General features: G+C 47.0%; 1 protein-coding gene across 2 annotated transcripts in view; it reads right to left on the bottom strand.

Moving 5' to 3' along the window:
• Window positions 1–12,081, bottom strand: part of CENPI (centromere protein I) — a 508,210-nt gene that overhangs the window by 348,720 nt on the left and 147,409 nt on the right. For both annotated transcript variants that reach the window (XM_086964635.1, XM_086964636.1), the window contains exon 4: window positions 5,205–5,323. In XM_086964635.1, coding sequence (XP_086820761.1) covers window positions 5,205–5,323 — 119 coding nt within the window. The remainder of the gene's footprint in view (window positions 1–5,204; window positions 5,324–12,081) is intronic.

The raw sequence follows: 12,081 nt of genomic DNA, 5'->3' as shown, positions 1-12,081 counted from the left end.
TTTGCTTAGTGAATGACTGTGGGAGTGTGTGGACGCTAATAAACTCTTATTCCCTGTATGAATTTTTTATGATGATACGTATTTAGTCCCAGGAGGAAAACCTTTTTCCTGTGTTTGCATATATGCTTTAGAAAGTTATTTCATGGACTCTATTTATGAATTGTTAATTCTAAAAAATAAAAACTTTTCTACTTTTTCACAATTTGCTCTGAATGTGTTTGATATCTCATTGGCTCCGAAGCATTAATTTATGTCACCCCCCCTCCCTTCACTCTTTGGATCTCGCTGAAGGGACCATATAATCATACCATGGCAGGGTAGTTCTCACTTTCTATTCCATGTGCGCCATGCTCCCAGTTTGGTCCGTGCTTTCCATCTGAGCCATCCGCTTAGCCCTCGCCCTGCCTCTCCTTTCTGAGTCCGGCTGGTTGGGGGGTCTGTTTTTAAGGGGGGGATACTGTCGTGTTGCGGCGTTTTGCAGTTTCATTAGAGGCTGCTGGGCACATACGATAGACCGGGATACTCACTTCCAGCGGAAGTAGAGTCCCGGTCCAGTCTTTCACTGCACAGACCAGGTAAGCGCTTCCGGGGGAAAACGCTTAATACCGCGTTTTCCCGCTGGGTCTGCGCTTTGGATTCTGGCGAGTTCCCGAATGCCAGTCCCCGCCTGCTGTATCATAGCAGCACCAGAGCGCAGGAGCGCTAAGACTTGGTTCTTTGTTTCGCCCGCATTTCAGCCGCCCCGGAGCGCTGCTCGTTCTCTCCGCATTCCCTGGCTGGGAGTGCCGTTGCTACATACACTAACGCCGTGCTGGAGCGCTGTTTGTGTAATCCTCGTTTGCCCCACTGAGGGAGCGGTGGTTTACTTATGATTTTCCGCACTGCAGCGCAATTGACTTTCCTTAACTTTGTTCCTCAAGCCTGTCACAGCGCAGGAGCACTATAACTGATTTACTTTGCCAGAGGGAACGCCACATGTTGGATGCTCTTCGCAAGCGATGTACTAAGGCGCAGGAGCACTATACTTGGGTTTTGTACACGTGCAGGAGCACACTGCTTAGGGATTGTTCTATGCGCAGGAGCGAAGTACCTTGTGTTTGTAAAGTACGCGCAGGAGCGCTATTCATTAGTTTTCTTTTCTTTGGAACATCAAAACAACCTTGTGTACGGCCGACTGTGCTACACTGGTGAGTTTGTGAGTGAACGGGCTTTCTGTATGTGCCTAGAAGTCTGTAATTGAAGGGGGAGGCGAGGTCTTTCCCTAATTAGTCTCCTTTGTCTTACAGTTTTCTGCCAGTTGGCGTCAAGACCCTACCCGAACTCCACACAGGCCAGGCCTTTTGTTCCTTTCTGGCTACCTTCCCTGCTCCCAACTCATCCTTACCGTGTTTTACATTCTGTGCCCGTCAGCTGGGTACAGGGGCGGTAGCTCCGGTCGTCTCTGCGGAATCGCTTCACAAGCAGAGGTAAGACTTGTGGGGCCCTGACAGGTGTGTGTATGGGGGGGTGTTGTGTGTGTGTGGGGGGTGTGGTGTGTGTGTGGGGGGTGTGGTGTGTGTGTGGGGGGTGTGGTGTGTGTGTGGGGGGTGTGGTGTGTGTGTGGGGGGTGTGGTGTGTGTGGGGGGGGTGTGGTGTGTGTGGGGGGGGTGTGGTGTGTGTGTGGGGGTGTGGTCTGTGTGGGGGTGTGGTCTGTGTGGGGGTGTGGTCTGTGTGGGAGGTGTGGTCTGTGGGGGGGGGGGTGGTCTGTGGGGGGGGTGTGGTCTGTGTGGGGGGGTGGTCTGTGGGGTGGGGGGGTGGTCTGTGGGGGGTGTGTGGTCTGTGGGGGGTGTGTGGTCTGTGGGGGGTGTGTGGTGTGGGGGGGTGTGTGGTGTGGGGGGGGTGTGTGGTGTGGTGGGGGGTGTGTGGTGTGGTGGGGGGTCTGGTCTGGTGGGGGGTCTGGTCTGGTGGGGGGTCTGGTCTGGTGGGGGGTCTGGTCTGGTGGGGGGTCTGGTCTGGTGGGGGGTCTGGTCTGGTGGGGGGTCTGGTCTGGTGGGGGGTCTGGTCTGGTGGGGGGTCTGGTCTGGTGGGGGGTCTGGTCTGGTGGGGGGTCTGGTCTGGTGGGGGGTCTGGTCTGGTGGGGGGTGTGGTCTGTGTGTGGGGGGTGTGGTCTGTGTGTGGGGGGTGTGGTCTGTGTGTGGGGGTGATGTCTGTGTGTGGGGGTGATGTCTGTGTGTGGGGGTGTGTGGTCTGTGTGTGGGTGGTGTGGTCTGTGTGTGGGGGGTGTGGTCTGTGTGTGGGGGGTGTGGTCTGTGTGTGGGGGGTGTGGTCTGTGTGTGGGGGGTGTGGTCTGTGTGTGGGGGGGTGTGGTCTGTGTGTGGGGGGGGGTGGTCTGTGTGTGGGGGGTGTGGTCTGTGTGTGGGGGGTGTGGTCTGTGTGTGGGGGGTGTGGTCTGTGTGTGGGGGGTGTGGTCTGTGTGTGGGGGGTGTGGTCTGTGTGTGGGGGGTGTGGTCTGTGTGTGGGGGGTGTTGTCTGTGTGTGGGGGGTTTTGTCTGTGTGTGGGGGGTTTTGTCTGTGTGTGGGGGGTTTTGTCTGTGTGTGGGGGGTTTTGTCTGTGTGTGGGGGTGTTGTGTCTGTGTGTGGGGGTGTTGTGTCTGTGTGTGGGGGTGTTGTGTCTGTGTGTGGGGGTGTTGTGTCTGTGTGTGGGGGTGTTGTGTCTGTGTGTGGGGGTGTTGTGTCTGTGTGTGGGGGTGTTGTGTCTGTGTGTGGGGGTGTTGTGTCTGTGTGTGGGGGTGTTGTGTCTGTGTGTGGGGGTGTTGTGCTGTGTGTGGGGGTGTTGTGTCTGTGTGTGGGGGTGTTGTGTCTGTGTGTGGGGGTGTTGTGTTTGTGTGTGGGGGTGTTGTGTTTGTGTGTGGGGGTGTTGTGTTTGTGTGTGGGGGTGTTGTGTTTGTGTGTGGGGGTGTTGTGTTTGTGTGTGGGGGTGTTGTGTTTGTGGGGGGTGCATGGTTTCAGTTTCCTTTTGTGTGCATGCACAGTAGGAAATTGTGCACAAACATACAAGCAGATTGCATACAGAGATCTCCAAGTTTACAGACATAGCACACACGGAGTGTGCAAACAGCATACAAAGATCGCCCTGTTCCCCTACTCTGAGCATAGAGGCATCATGCCAACGGATAACACAGAGTACAAAACAATGATTGTGGCATGCATCCAGAGCAGACGGCGAATAAACACACACAAAAGGAGACTATGTACGGCAGTCACAAAAGGCGTGCATACACACAGTACATATAGGGTATGACTAACAGATGACGAAGTGAACACACAAAAACACACGCAGAATGCAGTCCATTAGAGTAAACCCCGCCAGTAATCACAACAGCTGCATGAGATCTATCGATGACCAGCGGAGGCACTTACTTGCTTGAGCCATGCAAATTACGGCCTCCGTGGTGGCATGGAGGTGGGCGAGCCGTGCAGAAGAATAGAAATGCGCGGTCTCCGTTGTTGAAGCTGAAGCGTGGCGTTGAGCTTGCCTGCCATACCAGCCTTGCCATGGTGAGCGAGAGTGGAGAGGGCCGAAAAGCCTGTGCCAGCGAGCGACCTCCTCAAGGTGTCATGATTTGTGCATGGGTGGGGGTCAGTCTAGTGGAGCGGGATGGGGTCAGATATGGAGAGATGGGGGGGCTGTGGCATGGGAGAGGAGTCAGGATGAGTGAGTGATAGGCTAAAATAGAGTTTGTTGAGCCGCACAGAAGAAAAGAAAAGCACAGCCGCCATTGTTGAAGCTGAAGTGCGGCGTGCCGCATTGTTTGAATTTTTTTTAGCGAAAGCACAGTGATGTGCCTTTCAAAAAAAATAATAATTAGGTTGTGTGCAGAATCAGAACAGCTTCATGAGAGCTATTGATGATTAGCGGAGGCATTTACTTTGTTAAGCCATTCTAATGACTGTCTCTTTGGTGGCATGGAGGTGGGTGAGCTGCGCAGAAGAAAAGAAAGGCGCGACCGCCATTGTTGAAGCTGAAGCATACCTCAATGCTTAAAAAAAACATAAGATAAAGCGAGGCGTGCCGGGCTGTTTAAAAAAAACATAAGAAAGAGCAGTGTGCTATGCTGCTTATAAAAATATATATTAAGTTGTGTGTAGCGTATAGATAAACTGTGGCATGCCACACTTACTTTGTTGAGCCATACTAATGAGTGTCTCCGTGGTGGGATGGAGTTGGGCGAGCCACACAGAACAAAAAAGAATGGCGCAGCTGCCATTGTTGAAGCTGAAGCATGCCACAATGCTTAATATAGATATAATATATGGTGCAACATACAGCACTGTTTATAAAAAAAACAGGATAAAGAATGACGTGCCACGCTACTTAAAACAAGCTTTCGGCATTGGGAGGGGGGGGCAGCGGGGGAGCGGATTCCTTTGAAGTCTGATGCCAAGGCTCAGACAAATGGTGTGTAATGTGGCTGGCAATGGTGTGGGTGTGTGATGTGCGATGTGCACGTGCCTGGCTCGCATGAACTGTACCCGATCCGCAGCAGTTTGGGTAGACTTTTGGAAGCCTCATTATAATCTCGACAAAAAAGTATTGCTAAAGCAATGCTGTAGGTCGAGACCTAAAAATGCAATAGGTCTCGCCTTTCATTAAGTTAAAGCCAATTGCTTTGCTATACAATACCATTAGCAAAGCAAATAGCTTTAACTTAATAAAAGGCGAGACCTATTGCATTTTCAATGCTTGCCGCTTAATTGTTGTGCATTCCAGGACTACACTATTCATATTACTTTTATTCTCCTCCGACCATATATAACTTTTCAAAACGCAACATTTCCATTACACCTATAATACAAGAGGACTTCCTTTATGTAATGTGGTGATTAGTTAAATGTCTTCTGTGCTCTGAAAACAAACGTACTGCACAGCCATGGTCCCTCAAAGCCCAAGCACTCACCACCCAAAGTCATGCAGACACAGCACAAAGAGGTCACGCGGCATGGGATGCTCTCAGCACAGGCCTGAGAGCTCCGGATTAAATACGTAGCGGGGGGCCCTCTGTACCTTGCAGAAGGGCCTCCTCAACTTTCGTTAAGCCACGGAGGTTATTTTACACAATGGTTACATGTTTCTGAAATAGAACTGGGTCCTGCACTTCACACAATAATATTTCCATTTTGTTTGTCAAACAGAGCTTATGTCTAGCTCAGGTTAGTACAAGTACCTGAGTGCTGGCGGAGGACTTGCAGGTGCAGAACCAGGACACTGCTTTTACAACAGCACTCTCGGGCACATCTGTGGCTGGAACGAGGCACTTCAGCAGCCGGGTGCTCGCCGTGTCAGCTAGAAAGAGGATTGCAAAAGAGAAAATGGCTCGTCAGCCTTCACAAATGGACAGGATATCTTAACTCAGCTCAGATTGGGCTCTGCTGTGAAATAAAAAATGTTCAGTCCTTGTGTAACATAAATGTAATCCTTCACGCGCAGAGGAGCAACACAATTATAAAGCTTTAGAAAGTGATGTAAGGTCCTGAACTTAAAGAATAGCAGTTCCCACTTCAGATACTTGCATGTTTTTCAGATCACATTCTTCGAATAGAACATTTCCTTCACCAAGATATTTGTATTTAACATCTTGTAAAATGCCAGATAAACTGCTTCACGTTTGTTACAATCTACTAGAGGTACGGATTAGAAAGCTTTAGCATAGCAGCCCAGGCACTCTGTGCTTACCCCCCACTTACAATAAGCCACTTAGCAGCTTTAAAAATGGTGTAGTTAAATTTTACGCACCAACAGTTCCCAAAGGCAGAAGATATATCGAACAAACAAGCACATGGGCGACACCCCTTCCAGTCGAGGTCCCACCATGTTCTTTAAGATTAGTGCTTTCAGTCAAAAGATCAAATATTGAAGCAAAACTAAGTATGGCAGAGGCATCAGGAGCCAGCCTGGCAGTTCAGGCTTGACTGTTCTCGTGAAGAACAGGGTCAAGACTGATTTGCATAGGACTGTGGCAAACTGGGGTGCCATAGTGGAAAAATAACTCTCGACGGAGGGTAAAGGTTTGATTCATTCAGCATTCCGTCCATTTGTTTCTGCAGCATTTTTAGAGAGTGGGCATTTTCTTGTTTAACAATATTGTGTGCCTCTGCCTGCTTTTGTATTCACCGTCTGGTTCTGGCGTTTTAAGAGCTGGGGATGTGTATTCACTCTAGGCAGTCATAAGGGGGAGGATGGGGGTGGGGAGGGGGGTAGTATCCTGCCTTCCCGGAGTCACTAAGGAAGGCTGAATAGTCTTATCTGCATTTAGAGTGGTGGGAGGAGTTTTCACTAGCATCTGAATAGGTTGTGTCTGCTCTGCACAATGCGGTCTCCACCTCCTGTAGTGAAGCTAGGCCAGGAAGAACCAAACTGCTTTTTACTGAGCTCCGAAACTCTGGAAACAAAGACTGCAGAGAGAAAATGGGGTATAAGTGTTGGACCTAAACCCCCAGAACTTTAGACTACTCCTGAAATCAAGAGGAACCTCTGCCAAAAGAAGAGCTGTTAGAGGAGTATTGCCCCTTTGCTGTGTTTACCTGCAGTTGCGGTTTCTCCCAAGGAAATGAAAAGGACTGGACTATGCTGTTTTCCTGCTTGCGAAGTTTCTGCAAGGGCTTGTGTGAGCTTGCCTCCTATTCTGAAGTCTCATGGACACAGACTTCACTTGTCACATCCTTGAACTGCACTCCTAGGAGTTCTGGCCTGCCTTGTGGTGTCAAATCCAGTTCTGGGCCCTTGGAGGCTATTCCTTCTGCAAAGATCTACAAACATCTGAAGAAATCTGCAAAATAGAATCTTTGCTCTTTTTGCAGCTGAAATTTCCAACTCCGCAGAGCAGGAGAAAATCCTGAGACAGACCTGTGAGGCTAAGAAATCGATGCAGCGCTTGCAAGCAGGCCGAAGATTCACTGCACGCCGAATTCAATGCACCGGTCTCCCAAGTCCGAGACCACCACACCAAATCCGATGCAGGCCCTGCTGTACAGGTAAAAGAATCGATGTAGGGGTTATCTAAATGTGTAATCCCATTATCCTGACTAGAAGGAAGGGTCCCTACTTGGACAATTTGCATACCTCTACCAACTAGAGACCCCCATTTCTTGTACCTCCTGTTAGAAATGGGGGTCTCTAGTTGGCAATGGTTTGCACTTTTGTTCAAGTAGGGACCCTTTCTTCTAGTCCGAATAAGTGGGATGCACTACTGAAATAACCCCTGCTCACCCCCTTGGTAACTTGGCACAAGCAGCCAGGCTTATCTCAGAGGCAGTGTGTAAAGCATTTGCACATAATCAACAGTAATAGTGAAAACACTACAAAAGGACACCAAACCAGTTTAGAAAAATATCCGATACTTTATATATTCAAAACAAGACCAAAACAATAATAATCCAACATACAGTACTTAAACATTTAGCAAAAATAACCTTAAAAATGCAGTTCCTTGAAGTCAGTAGCTCTGTTTGGGGCTACTGCAATAGTAAAAACAGAATCCAACAATTCCATCTGACCGCGTCGGTTGTGGAGTTTAGAGACTCGTAAACAATACTTTTTATTGCGGCCGATGACGTTGGTTGAGATGTGAAGTGGTGCAGCGTGCGGTGCCCTCAAGGTGCAGGGAAGGCAGCGGCTCAGTAAAGGTTGTCCTGCGACATCTGTAAGACCAGGGCTGCGATGTGAAGTGAGGCGGTGCTCGTTGCTGTGCTGGCAGGTCACGGTGCAAGCCACAGAGCCCGTTGGTGAAAGATGGCGTCAGTTGGCCCTGACTGCAGTGTGGGACGAGGCGGTGCATCATGAGACTTACGAGCAGTGCACCAATCCATGATGTAGTCACGGGTGTCGAAGTAAGCAAGTGGCGACGGCGTCAGTAAGACCAAGGCGCCAAAGTGAAGCAAGGCGGTGTGCATGCCCACAGGTCAGGGTGCAAGCAGCGGCTCGGTGGCAGTCGTCGTTGGTGAGATCAGGGTGGCAGTGCCTTCTGCTGTGCCTCGAGGACATTGAGCCAGCAACAGAGTTGGTTGCTTTTGCCCCTCTGTGGCAACTGAAACCACGGTCCAAAGGCGGTTCCCAGAGGTCGGTGAAGTCTTTGCGGTCCCTGAGACTTCAGAACAGGAGGCAAGCTCTACTTCAAGCACTTTCAGATACTCAGCAACACGTTCAAGAAAGTTTAGTCCAGTCAATTGTCTTCCCAAGGCAGAAGCAGCAACTGCAGGCCAACCCAACAAAGCAACAACACAGCAAAGGGGCAGTGCTCCCCCTGGCATGTTTCCTTGATTCCAGAGAGTTCTAAAGTTCAGGGGTCTGGGCCCCAATATTTATACTCCGTTTTTCTTTCTTCTTTTAGGCAGAGTGTGTCTGTACCTAGTCCAATAGGTAGTGGAACTGTCGCACTCATAGGTAAATAAGGTGAATCTTCTTCCGAGAGAGTAAAAAAGGTAGGGAGCTAAAGATGATCACCTCCTGTTCGTAGAGGTGAGGAACTGCAAACATACAAAAATACCCTTAAATGTAAAGCACTCCGGTACGATGAGAATCATTTTTCAAAAATTCCAACTAAGATTGTATCAAAGTTTATTCATCAATTTGTTCTTCATATTACGACATGGGACGTTCTTTTAAACAGCATTTATGCATTCCAAAGATGGTGAAAACCTCTTGACTGATAAATGGTTTAGAAGGTCACCACATTGTAAATACATCCCCGATGCAAGTTTTCGTTTATAGAAGGTCGTATCGAAGATTACCAAAGCTCCTCCTTTATCTGCCTTACATAGTGATTTCATCATTGGCAGCTAATTGTGAAATGGCATGTCGTTCTTGGGTTGTCAGATTGGATTTTCTGTGAGCTTTGTTCTTAGAAATAGTGTGTATGTCCTTGTATACCATAGTCTCAAAAGTGTCAAGCACTTTATGGCTCATGGGTGCCATAAAAGTACTCTTAGGTCTTAAGCCTAGTAGAGTGCCTTGATCTTCTCTTGATTGTGGTTCCATGATATTCTTGAAAACAGGGGTTCAACCGTTCCTCTACCTATTGGTATATTACTCATCTGTTCACACTGTTCAGCACCCAAGCAATCACCATGTCGCATGAAGTCATAGCGAACCTTACAGGCAACAAAGCGGACACGTGTGGATTTTCTACAGACGATCCTAACAGGATTTACTCGCTTATCCAAGAAGCGGAATCTGTTGCATCCAGCACTGGATCTGTTCAATCAAATATTCGATAATTACTTTTCACAGCAAAGAGAGAAATAAACTAGCGGCTGCACGCTAATACACTTATCAGATATCACAAAGTCCAAAGAATCCCTAGGGGTCTTGTTTATACCCCTCAAATCAACTTTGTGTGTGAACAATACTCTATTTACGGCGCAATGTTTCGGCATCCTTAATAAATGCTCATTAGATCTGAAACTCTTAATAGTTGAAGAACTTTCAAAATTACTAGAAGTTTCATCTTGTTTTTGCACGGTTGCTTGTTCTCTGTTCTCAGCTTGCAGTACTAATGGTATGCATGTTGGTACTATCGGCACCGCTGTGATACTTTTTGCGCCTGCAGTGGTGTACTTCCTTTGTTTAGCCCTTAGAGCTCACGACACGTTTGTTGATAATTATGGCACCTCCTGTACACCTCCTTGCGCATGCATGATTTTCCTTACGCCGAATTTCGATTTCATGGCATGTACTTGATAACCAGCACTTTTGTATTAATGAGTACACGTACTCTTCACATTTGCTCTTCATCCCTCCTTTTAACGATAAAGATTATCCCTTTATTAACACAGAAATTCAATATGGTCACTCACCCATTCTCACTATTTTTTTGCGCATTCTGTATAGGCTTCGATTCCAAATAAATAGCTTTCTTTCATTTTTTCAGAAAACTCTCACCTGAAGAAGGGCTTCTGCCCGAAATGCATCAGGGACATATTTACAATGCGGTGACCTGCTAAACCATTTGTTATCAGTCAAGATGTTTTCATCATCTTTGGAATGCATAAATGCGGATTAAATGAACTTCATATGATGTAATATGAAAGAACAAATTGATGAACAAACTGATCATTGAAGATGATACAATCTTAGTTGGAATTTTTTTTAAATGATTCTCATCGTTCCGGAGTGCTTTAGATGTAAACCCTTCCCGGGGAAGGGTATTCTTGTATGTACCTAGTCAAAACCAGTCCTCTCTGGCCCAGATGTCCAGCAGGAGGTGGAGGCAGCATGGGGTAAAGCAGACCAGGCCCATTCAGGTGCAAAATAATCTTCTCCTACTACTCTAAATGCAGCCCAGGTCTATTCAGTCCATCCCAAACGAATCCAAAAAAGGCAGGACACACCTCACCCCCTTGGCTGTCTGAAAAGAATGCACAACCCCTAGCACCTCAGACAGTCAATCCACAAACCCAGTACAGGCACACAGGATGGCTAAGTAAGAAAATACCTACTTTCTACAAGTGGCATTTTCAAATACAGAACATGCCAATCTTTACTAAAAGATGCATTTTTACATTCTGAGTCCAGGCATACATAACTTTACCTTCTCGTCCCAATGGAAAGTTATGCGTATACGATGTTATAAGTAAACTCCCATTCTATCCTATGGGACAAATGATTCTTCCCATAGTGAAATGGAAATGGAAATACACAGTAATTCACTACCAGGACATGTCACACCAGTAGATGTCCTACCTTTAACATACACAGCACCCTGCCCAGAGGGGTACCTTCGGACTATTTTAGGGCTGACTTAGATGTAAGAAAAGGAAAGATTAGGAACTGGAAATGGGTGCACTTGTCAGGTTGACATGGCAGTTACAAACTGTGCACAGACACTGCAGTAGTAGGTCTGAGAACCCTTTACAGGGCTGCTCGTGTGGATGGCAAATCAGTGCTGCAGGCCCACTAGCAGCATTTGATTTACAGGCCCTGGCACTCTATGCACTTCACTAGAGACTTACCAGTAAATCAAATAAGCCAATCATAAAAACACCAATCCATAATACAATTTACAACAGGAGCTCTTGCACTTTAACACTGAACAGCAGTGAGATAGTACGCAGAGGCAATAAACCAGCAAAAACAGTCAAAACCGGGAGGACAGAAAGCAAAAGACAGATGAAACATGGCAAAACACCCCCTTATCACTCTAGGTTTTAAAAACGACTACAAATCTTCCAGTGAGTATATAGAGAAGAAGAAAATAAGTTACCTGTAACTACAGTTATCCAGTATTGGTATCTTTCATAGATTCACATGCCTGAATCATTCCCCGTCGTCGAGGCGGGAGTCCCACGAAAAATTACAAAAGTAGTGCCAAAGGTAAATAGTAGTAATAGGCAAAAAGAAAATCTTAGTAGCCTATCTACCTCATTATGGCAAAAGAACCAAAAGTCAGATCCAACCAATCAGCACCCTCTAGAACACTCAGCAGAACCAGTTCTCCTCAGACTTTCCTTAGCACAAGTGGGAAGTAAGTATCTCAAATAATAGATAACTGACTCTCTGGGGAGGAGGGTGGGTGCATGTGAATCTTTGAAAGATACTAATACTGGATAACTGTAGTTACAGGTAAGTAACTTGTTTTCTTATCCAGTATTGGGATATCTTTCACATGCTTGAATCAGAGTAGCAAGCAGTATACAGAGTATACAGTCGGTTGCGGATGGTGGGAGACAAGTGCTCATAAAACTCCCAAACTGCATCCATAATGGTTAAGAAAGCTTAAAATAAGCACGTTTTTAAGAAATCAAAATCATGTAAGACATCAAATAAAACATGCATACAAATATCACTACATGGATATTTATGTACCAATATATATCATATATGTGTAAAATACATTCCTGTAAATGCATATAATTGTATGTAGCATGAAGTGACAGCCATAAAATAGCATTAAAAGAAAAAAGGTACTTGAATCTGACCTCAAAGGAAAAGATGGCGTAGTACAGCCTGTCCAACCGCTGCATCATCTTGAGGTGCAGATTGAAGACAGTAATGTTTCGTGAACGTGCAGACATTCTTCCATGTCGCAGCAAGACAGACATTTTCCA

The sequence above is a fragment of the Lissotriton vulgaris genome, chromosome 4_1 (genome assembly GCF_964263255.1).
Source record: "Lissotriton vulgaris chromosome 4_1, aLisVul1.2, whole genome shotgun sequence".
NCBI lineage: Eukaryota > Metazoa > Chordata > Amphibia > Caudata > Salamandridae > Lissotriton > Lissotriton vulgaris.
This window is presented reverse-complemented; position numbering and strand designations above follow the sequence as displayed.